Consider the following 18,657-nt stretch of genomic DNA (forward strand, 5'->3'; position numbering starts at 1 on the left):
AACCATCCCCTACGGATGCTTTCAAACAAGTCATCGCATACTGTACTTCAAAAGGCCTTCCGCTAATTGTTGGCAGTAATGCTAATGCTCACCATATCATCTGGGGCAGCTCAGACATTAACTTGAGAGGCTCCAGTTTGATGGAGTACTTAAGTAGTACAGATCTTGCAGTACTTAACATAGGCAACCACCCAACCTTCATGGTATCTGCTAGAGAGGAAGTGTTAGATATAACGCTTTGCTCTAGCAGAATTAGTCACGAGCTGACCAATTGGCATGTGTCAGATGAAGAATCTTTATCTGACCATCGCTATATCTTTTCAAAACATTTAAATGTTACTTTGCAAACATTGCATTTCAGGAATCCTCGGTCCACAAACTGGGATCATTTTACTGATTTGGTTGCGGTCAAATTTCATGGATACTCACCATCCATTGACACTCCAATCCCGAGCAGAAGAGAATAACAACAGCATAACAAAATGCGTTATTTTGGCAAAATAACTGCATGATGGAATTAGATATTTTTGTGATATTAACATAACATTTTGAGTTATAAACTTGTCTGTCATAAGCGGCAAAACAACAAGTCACATAACAAAAATTTGTTCCTGGAAAATCAATTTAATAACATGCTTTGTTAGTGTCAATAACAACTTAATAACAATGAATTTGGGAAATATTTTAATAACAAATTTTGATATTAAAGAGTTATTGATAACAGCCGCACGGAGTCATGGTATATCTCCAATGATTTCCAATTGGATTCACCAAATGCTCAAAAACCGATATCTCTTCTCGACATTGCGTCTAGCAGGGATTAGGAAATTGAGTATTTGTGGATGCCCCAAGGGGGAGTCTTATCACCGCTTTCGTGGAATCTCGTGGCAGATACGCTATTGAGGCAACTAAATAATAGCGGTTTTCCTACTTATGGTTTTGCCGACTACTACCTAACATTGTTAGTTGGTATGTGCATCAGCACCCTTTTCGACCTGATGCAAAGCGCCCTTCAGATAGTTGAGGGTTGGTGTCGCCAATATGGCCTTTCGGTTAATCCGAGTAAAACATCTATTGTTCTTTTCACGGAACGGCGAAACCGTAATGGCGTTTGACCTTTGCGTCTCTTTGATTCTGAAATCGATGTGACTGAACAGGTAAAGTACTTTGGAGTCATTCTTGATTCCAAGCTTTCCTGGACACCTCACATTGAGTTCAAAATCAAGAAAGCTTGATTGGCCTTCAAGCAATGCCGGCGTACTTTTGGTACAACTTGGGGTCTAAAACCCAAGTTTATCAAATGGATTTACACAACTGTGGTTCGGCCAATATTGGCTTATGGATGTCTTGTGTGGTGGCAAAAGGGCGAAGTGAGAACGGTCCAATCAAAATTAGGCCATCTCCAAAAGATGTGCTTAATGGCGATGTCTGGAGCGTTCTCCTCAACTCTCACGGCAGCGCTCGAAGTTCTCTCTGACGTTGCCCCACTACACATTCATCTCAAACAAGAAGCACTTTCTTTCACTTACCGGTTACGGGTACTCGGTCTACTAGAGGAAACTCCTGTGAACCGCACATCAACACACACCTCGTTGTTTTCACTTTTGGTGAATTGGGACAAAATTGTTCTTGCTCCAAGTGATCTTACAATTGCTTGTAATTTGACATATAGGACATTTTCCACGATATTCCCTTCCCGGGAAGAGTAGACATCTGGTTATCTGGAAAGAAGTACACAGAAAAAAATATTCATGTAAAATTCAGCGAAAAATCTTGCACATAAAGGGAATGCTAGAGTTAGTGCATGAGATACCATGTAAAATTACGTTACGATCGTGAAAATTACTGCTAATAGCCGCTGTTACAACGCGTTATTGGAAGACCCCCCGGCCGGAGCTAAAGAGGTCAGCGCTCGGCTGTCAGCGTGAATATAACGGTCTGCGAGGCGTCTGTCATCTGAACGTGTCTGAGTCATGCTCGTTTGTTATGCTTTATTGGTGAGACTTATGAGATTTGTAGTTGAATTCGCAAATAGTTACGTTTTTTGAAGTTTATTTGATCCCTGATAATTTAATTGTAAGTTGCTAATATGAATTCGAGATGAGCATCCTCACCATCTTATTATATGTATTTGCATAGGCGAAACAGTCTAGGATACACCGTTCTGGTTATTGATTCAACTATACACATCCCGCGAAACAACGTCGGCCGTAATTGAATTGTAAGTAGCGACGACTGAAGGTAAAATAGCAGATATTGTTGTAATTCAGTGATTTTCACGATACATTCACGATATATTTTCACAAATAACAGCTGGAATACTTTAAGCAAAGAGGAACCGAGAGATAGCATAATCTAAGCTAGGGCGAATACCAAGATTGTAAGTAGGCATTACAATATGAAGAGAAAATTCCGAACTAATTACATGTTATGTATTACAGCTAAAAGCAAATAAAAGTTATATTTTGCTATACGGACTTGGTCGCTCAAACAAAATCTTTTAGAATCTTGTCTTCGTCAAGATGGATAAAGACGGAACCTCTAATCCCAGTTGTCGCTCGTGCAATCGGCCTGACACTGCAGATGCAATGGTCGCTTGTGATGTCTGTAGATACTGGCACCACTTTGGGTGTGTAGGAGTTGATGCGAACGTAGAAAGTCACCATTGGATATGCCGCGAATGTGAAGTGAAAGGCAACCCATCCGGATCAAACGGTGCCGGTGAAAAAGGAGGTATACAGCAAACTCATACGATGGAAACCCGATCGAAAAAGGTCGCTAGCAGTAAGGCGTCGTCGCGGTACAAAAAGACCGTGGACATAGTAGTCCGGTCGAAAGCCGGAAGTGCTACATCCCATCGGTCCGTAATTGAAGAACAATTGAAGCTACTGGAGGAGCAGGAACGTTTGAAAGAGGAAGAATTGCAGCAAAAGGAAGAACTGGAGCGACTCGAGTTCGAAGAAAAGCAGCGGCAAATGGAAGAACTACGTCGTCGTCAGGAAGAAGAATCCAAGTTGCGCGAAGAGAAGTTGGCCAAACAGAAAGCTTTACAAGAAGAAAGATTGCGAATGAAGCAAGCGTCCCTTGAGAAGCGTCAGGAGCTGATCAGGCAGCATGCTCATATGAGTGACCGAGGATCGTCCATTTCAGGATTCTCTGCTAGGACAGAAGGCAGTAAGGTAGAAAAGTGGTTAACGAATCGCCAGGACCTTGAGAAGGATCTCCGGAATCAGGGGAATATGTTACCGGTTACGCGACAATCCCCACTACCGCTGGCTTCACCACGAGCATCAGTAAGCGGCGAAAACATTCCTCGGACTTTTCATCAACAACCTTCGGCAGACCTCCCGGAGCACGACCCAATTGCGTCTCAGCTGCGAAATATGTCTTTACATGGCCCTCCTTCTCCACAACAAGTAGCGCAGCCTTTACTACCCCAAGCGTACCTGCAGATTGCAGCACGTCAGGTGACCGGCAAGGATCTTCCAGTGTTCAACGGTAACCCGGAAGACTGGCCTATGTTTATTCGAATGTTCGAAGAGACTACGGCAGCATGCGGATTTTCCAATGTGGAAAACCAAGTCCGGCTTCAAAAGTGCTTACGGGGTAGCGCTTTAGAAACCGTGCATAGTAGGTTGTTGATGCCCGAAGGAGTTCCCCACGTTATCAAAACCCTCGAAATGCGTTTTGGACGGCCGGAGCTGATCATTCGGTCCATGCTTGATCGAATTCAACGACTTCCAGCTCCTAAACCAGACCGACTGGAAACAGTGATCGATTTTGGACTAGCTGTTCAGAATCTAGTCGTACACCTCCAAGCCGCCAAACAAGACAACCATTTGAACAACCCAACCCTGATTCAGGAACTAGTAGCCAAGCTACCGGCACAGCTCAAACTTGACTGGGCTAGGTATAAAATGCTTAATTCGTCATCAACCCTTGCCACTTTCGGAAACTTCATGGAACAGTTGGTTCAAGCTGCTAGCGAAGTGTCCTTTGAAGTTCCGGTTGCTGCGATGACGATCAGACCAGAAAAAGTGAGGAGTAAGGAAAGATCAGTTGTATATTCGTATTCCCACGACAATCAAAGAGCGTTTTCTTCGAGAAATTCGGATTTCACGAAGAAACCTAGGGTGTGTTCCATGTGTGGCGATCCGGGCCACCGTCTGTGGGGCTGCGAAGATTTCAAGGAAAAGACATTCGAGGAGCGTACTAAGTTTGTCCGGCAAAACAACCTTTGCCGAACGTGCCTGAATTTCCACCAGAAATGGCCCTGTAAGACGTTCCAAGGATGCGATTTCGAAGGATGCGATGGGAAACACCACTCTCTCTTACATCCACCGATTCCCAGTGAACCGATACACTTTTCAACGAGTCATTCATCGATGCGCAAAGGTTGCCGGCAATTTCCCCCGTTGTTTCGCGTACTTCCGGTCACCCTCTCCAAAGATGGCATTCAATTATCAATCTTTGCCTTCATCGACGAAGGATCCTCGTCTACTCTCCTCGACCGTTCGGTAGCTGATGCTCTCGGACTCAATGGCCCTGTGGAACCGCTTACTTTGCAGTGGACGGGAAACGTTACTCGAAAAGAAAAAAACTCGGAATGCGTACAAGTTCATATCTCAGGCAGGGAAAAATCATCGAAATACCAATTGGTTGACGCCCGGACAGTTGAAAAACTTATGCTCCCGAAACAGTCGTTGCCGTACAAGTTGTTGAGCGAAAAGTATCCATATCTTCGTGGCCTACCTATTGAAGATTACGACCTAGTAGAACCAAAGCTTTTGATCGGAGTGGACAATCTCAGACTTGGGATTCCCCTAAAAATTCGTGAGGGTGGACACAAAGAACCCACAGCAGCAAAGTGTAGATTGGGTTAGACTATCTATGGCGGGGGAGGAAGCTCGTCATTGTCAAGCGTAACGGTAAACTTCCATACGTCAGCACTTCCAAGTCCAGACCGCGAACTGAACCAGCAGCTCAGCGATTACTTTACGTTGGACCAAATAGGAGCCGGTCTAACGTTCCCCATTCTGGAATCCGAATCAGATAAAAGAGCTCGCAGATTGTTGGGAGAAACCACTCGTCGCGTTGGGGAAAGGTTCGAAACTGGCTTATTATGGAAAACGGACGACATTAAGTTTCCAAATAGTTATCCTATGGCCGTAAGGAGACTCGAAGCATTGGAAAGGAAACTAAGCAAGGAATCCGATCTCAAGTTACGTGTACAGCAACAGTTAGACGACTACGTCGTGAAAGGTTACTGCCATCGAGCGTCGAATAGTGAATTGGCCGCTACTGACAGCAGTAGTGTCTGGTACCTTCCATTAAGTATCGTCATCAACCCAAGAAAGCCTAGCAAAGTAAGACTTGTGTGGGACGCTGCGGCACAGGTCAATGGCGTTTCCTTCAACTCGGCACTGCTTAAGGGACCGGATTTGCTCATTCCACTCGTTGCCGTTCTAAACCACTTTAGAGAGCATAAGATAGCTGTTAGTGGTGACATCAAGGAGATGTTTCTCCGCATGCTGATTCGTCCTATCGATCGTCAGGCACAGCGGCTTTTATGGAGGGAAAACCGTAATGAAAAACCCCAGGTTTATATAATCGATGTTGCTACGTTTGGGTCAACTTGTTCCCCGAGTTCGGCCCAGTTCGTGAAAAACTTGAATGCCCAGGACTATATGCAGCAGTTCCCGAGGGCAGCAGCTGCGATTGTGAAGTTCCATTATGTGGATGATTATTTAGATAGCTTTGCAACTGTGGAAGAGGCAATCGAGACTGTCCAGAACGTGAAATACATCCACTCCATGGGTGGATTCGAAATTCGAAATTTTCTATCAAATTCAAAACAAGTGTTGGCGGCAATCCATGAAGAATCGCAAGAAAATGACAAGGACCTCAATATAACTCGAGCGGAAAAAGTGGAATCGGTTTTGGGGATGAAATGGACCCCCAATTCCGACGTTTTTTCGTACGCCCTATCTCCGAAAGAAGATATTTCAAGGATTTTCGAGCCGGCGTACGTACCAACAAAGCGAGACATGCTTAAGGTAGTAATGAGTTTATTCGACCCTCTCGGACTCGTAACATTTTTCCTCGTCCATGGGAGGATTCTAATCCAGGATGCGTGGGCGGCCGGCATCGGTTGGGATACTCTAATAGACGGTCCACTATATCACGAATGGCAGCTTTGGATCAGCGGATTTGAACTACTGAATAGACTTCGAGTTCCACGCAGCTATTTCCAGCATACAGTTAACGGACCGGTGCAGCTTCACGTGTTCGTCGACGCTAGCACTGTAGCGTACGCTTGTGTGGCGTATTTCACTGCATGTGGCCCTGATGGAATGGAAGTTGCTTTGGTAGCTGCAAAGGGTAAGGTGGCGCCAATTAAGGTGCTCTCTGTTCCCAGACTAGAACTGAATGCCGCAGTGCTGGGAACTCGTCTGGCTGAATCGGTAATCAGTTCTCACACATTCCAAGTCGATCGTAAAACGTTTTGGACTGATTCTAAAACGGTCCTTGCTTGGATCAACTCTGATCACAGGAGGTATCATCAATTCGTTGCAGTCAGAATTGGCGAAATATTATCGTCAACCCGTATGAACGAATGGAGATACGTACCCTCTTGCCAGAATCCAGCTGATTTCGCTACCAAGTGGGGCAATGGCCCCAAATTTGATACAGACAACCTATGGTTCCAAGGACCTGCTTTCCTTCACGGTGCTGAAGATACGTGGCCAAATCATCGTTGTTTTTCAACCACTGTGGAGCTGAGCAATGCACAGCGTGCACAGCACGTTCACTGGCAAGCAGCCCAGCCAGTAATCGACGTAACCCGTTTCAGCAAGTGGGAAAGACTTCAACGAACACAAGCATATGTATTACGTTTCATCGACAACCTCAGGCGTCACCGTAATGGGGAAACATTAGTTCTGGACATGTTATCGCAGTGTGAACTCCGACGGGCGGAAACAGCGTTATGGAAACAGGCGCAGGAAGAAGTTTTCGCGGAAGAACGACATCTATTACAGGAAACGCAGGGCAGTGCTGAAGCTCGACACAACGCTCTGCCGAAAACAAGCTGCATTTATAAGCTGTGGCCGTATTTGGACGAAAATGGCCTTCTGCGTATGCGAGGGAGAATCGGCGCTGCTTGGTACGCGCCATACGAAGCTAAGTATCCAGTTATATTACCAGCCAACCACCCTATGTCTTCCCTCCTTGCAGACTGGTTCCACCTCCTATACCACCACGCCCACTCCGAGACCATCGTAAATGAAATGCGTCAGCGCTACGAAATACCAAAACTGCGAGCGCTGATTAAAAGGGTCGCTAAGAATTGCTTCATTTGCAAACTGGCTAAATCACTTCCTTGTCCTCCACCGATGGCGCCGCTTCCGAAGCAACGTTTGACTCCATTCATAAGAGCATTAACGTATGTCGGAGTGGATTACTTCGGACCCCTGCTTGTAAAAGTGGGTAAATCACATGCGAAACGCTGGGTGGCTTTATTCACTTGCTTGACGGTGAGAGCCATACATCTCGAAGTGGTTCATAATTTATCGAGCGAGTCGTGTGTGATGGCAGTCAGACGCTTTATCGCCCGCCGTGGAGCGCCTACTGAATTCTTCAGTGATAACGGGACCTGTTTCATTGGGGCCAACAAGCAGTTGCAGCAAGAAATAGAGTAATGCGGGGCAAAAGTTCGCACGGGGCAAAAGTTCGCAGTGGATCTTTTTCTGAACACGAGTTAAGAACCCAAACAAATTTGTATGGGTTTGACACATAATCAGGCCAGTTACTCGTCAACAAAAATTGGAACGATTTCGTTATGGTGTGGCAGAGTTATGTGAAAAAATGTGTTTCTAGGTGTTTTGATAGAAGTTTTGGACTTTTTGGAATAAGAATTTGTAGTAACAGGAAGAAGAAGAATCTCATAACCTCTTGATGTCGGAGAATCGTTATTCCACAGTAGTTCGAGAGGTGTACTCGAATAAACAATAAACAACTAGTGCTTCTTGCAGATAGGGACATTTTTAAAACCTTGACGGTGGGGCAAAAGTTCGCAGTAGCTGTGGGGCAAAAGTTCGCACTAGATTTCTGAATGTAGTACATCAATATAATTACAGAATCTTTGAAGCAATGATGGTTTCGTATAGAAACTACTATATATGTATAATATGTGTAGTATGCACCCTGAAATCGTTCCTCCAGAGGGTTGGAACTAAGTTTTGTAAGAGGATCGATTAAGGCAAACATTATGTTCACCAATTTAAATCAAGAAATGAAAAATGGCTAAAAAACATTTTAAAACATTTTCTTCGTCATCCTCGTCTTGTATTTTCGTGTTTTTCTGAAGGTTCATCTACTTTACCTAGGTCTTTCATAGCTTAGTTTGCAAATTCACAGTTATAATTCATCACCATACTGACGGAAATAAGATTCAATTACGGTCCCGTTCAATAGTTTGCAGCACTTTTTTGTTTTTTTCTTGTCTTTTGGGCAACACGTATCTCTATGATTACCCCACAATGTATTTTGATAACTTCAGTAATGTTGGAAAGGACAGCTTCTAGTTAATAGTTGTGGAAGTCTTCGTAACATACATTGTATACCAAAGCTGAACACCAGATCGTATTCCAGTTGGGCCGTAATGCTAAGAACAGAAAGAAACAGATTTCATGGCTAGAGTGAAAGAACGAACATGAATTACCATGAAATAAATGAACATCACACCAATAAACTACGCTTTTCAAGGTGCGAACTTTTGCCCCGCCTAATGCGAACTTTTGCCCCCACTATGGGGCAAAAGTTCGCATTGGAGTACTTGTATTAAAAATTATATTACTAAAACTACAAAAGGAACGCGAAAAAATCTAGTACTACGTTTTGAAGGCAACATGATAGGGACCCGTTTAACGAAGAAAAACGATATTATTTTCTTTCCGTTTAATAGCTATTTTGTAAAGTCTGTTAGGTGCGAACTTTTGCCCCGCATTACTCTACAGTCAAAAAACGAGGATTTGGCTGTGACGTTTACGAACATCAATACGCGTTGGAGTTTCAACCCTCCAAATGCGCCCCACATGGGCGGAGTGTGGGAGCGATTAGTGCGCTCCGTCAAAGAAGCAATTGGAACAATCATTGACGCACCCAGAAAACCCGACGACGAGACTCTAGCAACCATTCTCCTGGATGCGGAGTCTATGATTAACTCGAGACCGCTTACATATATGCCGCTTGTAAGTGCTGATGAAGAATCATTGACCCCTAACCATTTTTTATTGGGGAGCTCGTCAGGAGTTAAACAGCCACCTTCAGCCCCGGTTGACTATCGGACCAATCTACGCAGCAGCTGGACCCTCGCTCAACACATAACTGACACAATCTGGAAGAGGTGGATCAAAGAATATTTGCCAGTTATTCGACGCCGAGGCAAATGGCTAGAAGAGGTATGAGATATTCGAGATGGTGATTTGGTGATCATTGTGGGCGGGCCGGTGCGCAACCAGTATGTAAGGGCGAAGGTCGAGAAGGTATTCATCGGACGGGATGGACGAGTTCGTCAGGCACTAGTGCGAACAGCAACCGGAGTGTACAAAAGGCCGGTAGTGAAACTAGCCTTGCTGGATGTTGAATCCGTTGGTGAAGCTGATAAGGAGTCTGCAGATCATCACCAGGCTTCACGGGAGGGAGATTGTTACAACGCGTTATTGGAAGACCCCCCGGCCGGAGCTAAAGAGGTCAGCGCTCGACTATCAGCGTGAATATAACGGTCTGCGAGGCGTCTGTCATCTGAACGTGTCTGAGTCATGCTTGTTTGTTATGCTTTATTGGTGAGACTTATGAGATTTGTAGTTGAATTCGCAAATAGTTACGTTTTTTGAAGTTTATTTGATCCCTGATAATTTAATTGTAAGTTGCTAATATGAATTCGAGATGAGCATCCTCACCATCTTATTATATGTATTTACATAGGCGAAACAGTCTAGGATACACCGTTCTGGTTATTGATTCAACTATACACATCCCGCGAAACAACGTCGGCCGTAATTGAATTATAAGTAGCGACGACTGAAGGTAAAATAGCAGATATTGTTGTAATTCAGTGATTTTCACGATACATTCACGATATATTTTCACAAATAACAGCTGGAATACTTTAAGCAAAGAGGAACCGAGAGATAGCATAATCTAAGCTAGGGCGAATACCAAGATTGTAAGTAGGCATTACAATATGAAGAGAAAATTCCGAACTAATTACATGTTATTGATTACAGCTAAAAGCAAAAAAAAGTTATATTTTGCTATACGGACTTGGTCGCTCAAACAGCCGCGTAACCGGTTGGTGTCCATGATGGTTTACGCGATGGTTGGCGGAAATTTACACAATGGTAATGTAATTTTACATTATATCTCATGTAAAAGTGCACTAACTCTATCATTCCCTTTATGTGCATGATTCCTCATTGAATTTTAATTACATATTTTTTGTGTATTTCAGACGGCATCGTATGTTACTCTGATGGCTCCCTTCTCGAAGGTTGAGCAGGTGCTGGTGTTTATTCTCGTGAGCTAAGGCTGCATCAGTCTTACTCACTTGGTAGACACGGCACCGTTTTCAGGCCGAAATCTTTGCTCTTATGTGCGGAGTGCAATCAGCAATTCAGCATCACGTAATGGGCAAAGTAATATACTTCTGTTCAGATAGCCAGGCTGCTATTAAAGCACTTGCTTCGGCCAACTCTAAGTCGAAGGTAGTTATCGAACTCAAATCGAGGAGCTGAATTCAGCAAACTCTGTTCACCTTGTATGGGTACCTGGCCATTCTTCCATCGCTGGAAATGATGAGTTAGCTCGCACTGGAGGATCACATGACCTTATTGGCCCTGAGACAGCCATTCCGATATCGAAGTGTTGGGTAAAGCTTCACATTCAAACCTGGGCTGCCACTCAACACAGACAACACTGGAATAGTTTGGAGTCATGTCGTCAAACCAAATTGTATTGTACTGAGCCATCTTCAAGGGTGGCAAAGCATCTTACAAATCTGTCAAAGCAGAATTGCAGCATTCTGGTCAAAGCATTGACTGGCCACTGCCGACTCAGCTATCACATGGCGAATATTCAGCAAGCTGATTCATTTACATGTGATAGCTGTGAATATAGCCGAGACAGTAAACGCACGGGTATTCAGCATGACCATGCTGAGGGTGACGGGTTCGATTCGATAGATTTTTCGCTGAATTTTACATGAATATTTTTTTCTGTGTACTTCTTTCCAGATAACCAGATGTCTACTCTTCCCGGGAAGGGAATATCGTGGAAAATGTCCTATATGTCAAATTACAAGCAATTGTAAGATCACTTGGAGCAAGAACAATTTTGTCCCAATTCACCAAAAGTGAAAACAACGAGGTGTGTGTTGATGTGCGGTTCACAGGAGTTTCCTCTAGTAGACCGAGTACCCGTAACCGGTAAGTGAAAGAAAGTGCTTCTTGTTTGAGATGAATGTGTAGTGGGGCAACGTCAGAGAGAACTTCGAGCGCTGCCGTGAGAGTTGAGGAGAACGCTCCAGACATCGCCATTAAGCACATCTTTTGGAGATGGCCTAATTTTGATTGGACCGTTCTCACTTCGCCCTTTTGCCACCACACAAGACATCCATAAGCCAATATTGGCCGAACCACAGTTGTGTAAATCCATTTGATAAACTTGGGTTTTAGACCCCAAGTTGTACCAAAAGTACGCCGGCATTGCTTGAAGGCCAATCAAGCTTTCTTGATTTTGAACTCAATGTGAGGTGTCCAGGAATGCTTGGAATCAAGAATGACTCCAAAGTACTTTACCTGTTCAGTCACATCGATTTCAGAATCAAAGAGACGCAAAGGTCAAACGCCATTACGGTTTCGCCGTTCCGTGAAAAGAACAATAGATGTTTTACTCGGATTAACCGAAAGGCCATATTGGCGACACCAACCCTCAACTACCTGAAGGGCGCTTTGCATCAGGTCGAAAAGGGTGCTGATGCACATACCAACTAACAATGTTACGTAGTAGTCGGCAAAACCATAAGTAGGAAAACCGCTATTATTTAGTTGCCTCAATAGCGTATCTGCCACGAGATTCCACGAAAGCGGTGATAAGACTCCCCCTTGGGGCATCCACAAATACTCAATTTCCTAATCCCTGCTAGACGCAATGTCGAGAAGAGATATCGGTTTTTGAGCATTTGGTGAATCCAATTGGAAATCATTGGAGATATACCATGACTCCGTGCGGCTTCCAATATGGCATCGAAAGGCACGTTGTCAAAGGCACCCTCGATATCTAAGAAAACACCCAGACAAGAGTGCTTTTGAGCGAATGCTTTCTCGATATCGTAAACAACCTTGTGTAAAAGAGTCACAGTGGACTAACCAGATTGGTAGGCATGTTGGTTCACATGAAGAGGCACGTTGGCCAGATGAACATCACGGATGTGATGATCCACAATGCGTTCTAAGCATTTCAGAAGAAAAGAGGTCAAACTGATAGGTCTGAAACTCTTTGCTTCTTCATACGGCGCACGACCCACTTTCGGAATAAACTTTACAGTAATATCCCGTCAGGATTTGGGAATATAGGATACTGCAAGATGACGTCACGAAGCCGTGCACTGACAGTTCAGCGAGCTTGTTTACATGGACTTAGTCTCTGGCGGAGATCCGGCAAAACGGTTTTTCAATACAATTTCAGTATAACGGTAATAAGACGATTGGTTTTGTACTAGTAGAGTTGAATATAATCGATATTTCCGTATCATAATGGTTTAGGGGCGGAAAACTAAATTCAATTTTTGCCGCTCGTTAAAAATTCTAACACCTTGTAAACAAGCTCGCTGAACTGTCAGACAAAGTGAGGTTAGATCAGGTGCTTGCAGTACCCTTTACGCTGTAGCAAAACTGCAAACAAGTAGTTTTTTTCAAAACATGTTGAAAATAATCAAATCTCTTCTGAAGCAAAATAGGATAAATCCCATCTGCCTCAGGAGATTTGAAAGGAGCAAAACTATGAAGAGCCTATTCAATCGATTCTATAGTTACAATATTCCGAGCCAAAGCTAAAGAATCATAACTACAAGAAAAGACATCAGGTTCATCCGAAGATGTAATATCCACACATCCAGGGAAGTGTGTGCTGAATAAGCATTCTAGAACTTCCTCATCAGAGGAAGCCAGATCGCCATTTGGCAAACGAAGTTCGTTCACCCGGAAATCCTTAGATTTCGCAAGGATTTTGTTTAACCGACTGACTTCACTCAAGCTGCAAACATTTGTACAACGGTTTTTCCAGCCGGATCTGTATATCTGTATATCTGTATCTATCTATATATATATATATATATATATATATATATATATATATATATATATATATATATATATATATATATATATATATATATATATATATATATATATATATATATATATATATATATATATATATATATATATATATATATATATACACTCCCGTTCTAAAGTTAAAATTGAACTACAGATGACGAAGATATCACCAAATCACTTTTCCATGTTTTACGAAACTGACCCCAAACTTTTGGCCGATACATAATATTGAGGGGTGACCCCAAACTTTTGGTCGATGACATCAAGGATTAATTTATTTAATAACTTTCTTTCTAGATTTTTTAGCTAAGTTCTGTAAAAAGCAGTTGAAAGCTAATAGAAAATGGGTCATATTACCGGTCTCATCTTAAAATTTGGTCGACCCAAATTCCAGCGACACTGCCGTAAGTTTATATTCATTTTTTAGAAAATTTGGCAACTTTGGGTAAAGTTTACATACAAAATTTTTTGAAAAAGTTTCTTGTAAATTATGTTCAATGTTTCTTTGACTTATTATCTTTTGAATGAAACCCAGGGTTTTGAAATCGGACGCAAATTGGCGGAGATATGGGCCTAAAAAATGACATGTTTTTGAGGGGGTGACCCCAAACTTTTGATATATATATAAATCTGTATCTCAATAATATCTTCGAATTTTGCCGCTAGGTGGCGCTGTAAGCGTTCAATAATCAAACCCTTTGGTGTTATTGTAGGTGACTATATGCCAAACAACTTTGTCGAAGACCGCAAAGTGATCCAACGTCTGTGAAAAAAGTTATACCCTAGGAATACTTAGGATAAACTTTATTGTTATTTTTCCATTACATGTAAAGGAATAATATCAATAATGAAATCTCAATACTTTGCCTCACTTTGCCTAGGGTATAACTTTTTTCACAGCCGTCGGATCACTTCGCGGTTTTCGACAAAGTTGTTTGGCATGTAGTCACCTACAATAATACCAAAGGGTTTGATTATTGAACGCTTACAGCACCACCTAGCGGCAAAATTCGAAAACTTAAAATTTCTGCATACATTTGACCAAGTTTTCCCATACAAACTTCAAGCGTTTTGAGCGCCCCCTTAGGCTCAACCGATTTTGCTCAAATTTTGAACGTAGCTTCTGGGAGTCCAAAACAACTGATTTAGGAGGTAAGACTTGGTATTTTTCGAAATTTTTGTTTTTCATATAAGTGTGGGCCACCCTATTGCACAGTGAGAATGTTTTCCACTCCCCAGTCAATTATTCAGTTGTATCGGTTTCGGTTAAGAATAATCACCGCACGCTATGTCTGAACCAGCAGATTATAAAAATTGAATGTACATCGGGTTTCTTTCATCATACATCAGAATTCAAACTATATTTTCATTTGCAGAAGGTTTCAAAGTATTCAGTCGGTGAGAATTTTTCAATACATTTTGTATGGGAGAGGAATTAGTCGAAAATAAGTTTCCGCATATGATTGTAGTAGGCTGAGCCTTGGATGATGAGAAATAAACGTCACTTTTGTATTACTGCAAATCTGAAACAGACGTCATTTCTACTCTACTACATTGGCGACTGAGGATGCAAGAATCAAACATAGAAAGATGCAGAAATCATGAAGAGGAAGGAATATACTTGATGTGGAGGAAGACGACGGATTTTGGACCATATGGAGGAATTATATCAACCCAGGATTTGAAATAACCAAAGAGAACTGGACTGACGTAAGCTGCCAGAAGAGTGCACAGCACATAGTTTTACCTACATAGAAAGGAAGTTTACTTAAGCTGATAAACACTTGCACAGGTATGAAATCACTTTGACATATTTTGAGATCCTGATGGTGTTTTGTGTTAGTAAAATATAAAGCTAATTTAAATTAACGATATACGTTTAACGGTTGAGTAGGCCCCACGTTGTGTTTCTATTGCTGCCGGGATTACACGAGAATTTAAGAACTATTTTTGAATACGCTTCACGTTTTATTCGCACCACTGAGAGGCAGTACTCTTACTCAATAGTGGTTCTATACGGTTACAAGCTTACAACTAAACATACATGGAAGGAGCTGTTGCTTTTATCGGCGACAGCGATAGTATGGACAACATTGTGAGAATGTGCAATGTGCAAACAGGCTAGCACCACGCAGCCCAGTTTGACTGTTGAAATGGTTACAATAGTCGTTGAGCTACATTCTGCTAGCAGTATGATAAAGCGAACCCAAAAGTATACAAATTGAAAGCACGCCGTCGCGCCGGTGCTGCAGCTGAGCGCACCTAGGTGACGCTGTTCATGTGATGCGCCAACATTGAGTGACCTTATTACACAAAATCTAGGAATCGTGCATTCGTGCATATTATGGAGAATAGTATATCGTTTATCGTAAAGTTAAAATAGAAGGGACGCGGAAGACAATTTTGCAGATTTTGCATTGTGGCTGCAGTAGGATTTTATTCTCATGAGCATAAATGTTGATAACTTTGATGTCATAAGTTCTTGTACGAGTTTGATTACATTGTAATAGGTTTGTTGTCTGCTGTAAGCACCCTATTCGGGCATTGTTACACAACTATATATATATAATTTAATATCGAAGCAATACCGATGAATATCGATCACTTTATCGCATATAAGAGCGAAGATATTACACTTCAATAGTTGATTTTGGTATAATAAAAACTTTTCGGGTAGCGACCCATCTAGCTACACGGCTTACTTATCGCGACCCACAGTTTGGGAAACTATGACCTAGTGTCTGTTCTAGGAACAGTTCAACCAGTTCAATATGCAAACGATATTAAAAACGAAACATGTAACGGTTCAAGACGGTACAACTAAGAGAATCAAAGAAAAGAGACTGGATTCTGCTAAGACAAGGCATGTAGAACATAAATTATTGTTATGTAGCTTGAACATAATCTCAACTTTGGGAAATATCAACTAGTAAAGAAAAGCAAGGATTGGTAACATTTGTGCTAAGTTGATTGTTTCATTGCTTCAATCAACTCTGTAGATATCATTTGAGCTACCTTTGTTTCTTAAGTGTCAAAAGAAGTATAACCGGTTCGATAGCCGAGTGGTAGCGTGCGAGCCTGGTGATCTCAAGGTTCTTGGTTCGAATCCGGTTGCCTACAGTAAATATTTTGGTGTTCAGAACTGATACTGTTTACATCATACAAAAAAAAATGGATTCAATATTCCAAACCATTTCAATGGACAAATTGTAGGAAACTTACCCGATTATACAAATTGTATTGCCACTTGGGTGCTGAATGGATTTCAGCCGATTAAATTAAAAAGCATCCCTTGTTATACTGAAAGTTATTCCGGCTATAAAAAGGTTTGGTTTAAAACCAATCAATGCTAGATGGATGATTCAAACCGAGAGCTTTTGCAATCGACTCAAAATGTTGATACTTTGTGTGATTTTTCGTACTCAAGATTGCCAGTAATCTATTTATTCGATGTTTCTCTTCTACAACTTGGCGATAAAACAGAGAACGCAATAGCAATGTAAAAAAATGGCTCCACCGAGGAAAAGGCAAACAGCGTTTCAAATAAATATTTGAGTGAGTGTTTTTCATGCCTGATTTTGGAATATAAGCTGAATTCATAGCTTGAAGCGTATAGAACATCACGTACGTTCTGAGCAGATTTTAATATCCAAATGCAGGGAGTGTGTAAAAGAAACCAAATAATGAAGGGGATAGCCAATCCTATTCCATTATATATATATTTTGTTCAAATGCGTTATATGAAAAAAAAAAAAAAAAAAAGTGCAGGCTTAGTGCATTTATTGTTACATATATTCAGTCTTCCACAAAAGAGGTAAAATGATATACAAAGGAAACTTGGAGTTTCAGTCTGTTGCGAAGGAAACTTGGAGTTTCAGTCAGTTTAGAAAAGACCAAATGTAGGAGATTCTTCTCAGTCCATTTGGCATTCCAGTCTATCATGAGATGAAGGAAGTGAATCTTCAGTCCATCTATGATAAAGGGAAATGCAAAGGAAACTTGATGTTTCAGTCTGCAAAAGAAAAGACCAAATGTAGGAGACTCTTCTCAGTCCATTTGGCATTCCAGTCTATCATGAGATGTAGGAAGTGAATCTTCAGTCCATCTATGATAAAGGTAAACGCAAAGGAAACTTGATGTTTCAGTCTGCAATAAAGAAGACCAAATGTAGGAGATTCCATCTCAGTCCATTTGGCATTCCAGTCTATCATGAGATGTAGGAAGTGAGACTTCAGTCCATCTATGATAAAGGGAAATGCAAAGGAAACTTGATGTTTCAGTCTGCAAAAGAAAAGACCAAATGTAGGAGACTCTTAGTCCATTTGTCAGTCCAATCTACCAGAAAATAAAGGAAGTTGATTGATTTTCAATTTATCTTCTGGTACAAAGACATTGAAATACATAAGGATTAAACGTTATATTTAATATTTAGACTATTCTAGGTTTCTGTTGCGAATTATCAATATCACATGAAAACTCAGATTATATGACCAGGGGAATAACTAAACAATTTTGTGGAATAACCGAGGTAAGATATTCAGCCGATGATGAAGAAAAAAAAAAAGAAATAGTAATGTGGAAGGTTAAGTATTGAAATGTTATTTTGTGTTGAAAATGACTCTTCTGATATATGCTTCTAATCATAACTAGGTACGCAAGACTACCATTCCAACCTGAAGGATGATACTGACAAAGACCAGTTCTACAAGCTCGATAACATTCGAAATCCTGAAGAGATCAGCTGTCGATAGTCAATTATTTCATTATAAGATCCTGTAGTCAATCTTCCCAACCGAAGCACATAGTAATAACACATGGTGTATATAATACCTTAATGACCAATTGTACTTACAAAATAACATTATAATAGGTTTCATTTACACAACTATTACCCAATGCATTACACACTCTATTTAAGTTTATTTAAAGTTAAGGAGAGATGTAGTAGGCTGAGCCTTGGATGATGAGAAATAAACGTCACTTTTGTATTACTGCAAATCTGAAACAGACGTCATTTCTACTCTACTACAGATAATATAGCATGAGTTCTGATATTCTGTGGAAAGAAACCCGATGCACATTCAATTTTTATAATCTGCTACTTCAGACATAGCGTGCACCGTGGACCTCTACCATTTACTATTATTTTTTTCGATTGGCTTCTATCGGTGAATTAAAACACAAGTCGCACGTATTTAGTTTGCGAAACGCGTTCTGGCTTACTACGCTTCAGCCATCATCAGACGCCTAAATAAAC

The 18,657-nt window shown here is 41.5% G+C and overlaps 1 protein-coding gene and 1 long non-coding RNA gene across 2 annotated transcripts; both read left to right on the forward strand.

The window, feature by feature from the left end:
• The first annotated feature begins 2,522 nt into the window (after positions 1–2,522).
• LOC134290192 (uncharacterized) lies at positions 2,523–7,700 on the forward strand. Its single transcript, XM_062857260.1, has 2 exons — positions 2,523–4,878; positions 4,948–7,700. Exons 1-2 carry the CDS (start codon positions 2,523–2,525, stop codon positions 7,698–7,700), a joined length of 5,109 nt encoding a protein of 1,702 aa, XP_062713244.1.
• Positions 7,701–9,043: 1,343 nt separating this feature from the next.
• Positions 9,044–10,289, forward strand: LOC109405553 (uncharacterized). Its single transcript, XR_002128982.3, has 3 exons — positions 9,044–9,924; positions 9,988–10,089; positions 10,162–10,289. It is a non-coding gene; the product is annotated as an uncharacterized LOC109405553 (long non-coding RNA).
• The last annotated feature ends 8,368 nt before the right edge of the window (positions 10,290–18,657 follow it).

This window comes from Aedes albopictus, chromosome 1, assembly GCF_035046485.1.
Source record: "Aedes albopictus strain Foshan chromosome 1, AalbF5, whole genome shotgun sequence".
Classification (NCBI taxonomy): domain Eukaryota; kingdom Metazoa; phylum Arthropoda; class Insecta; order Diptera; family Culicidae; genus Aedes; species Aedes albopictus.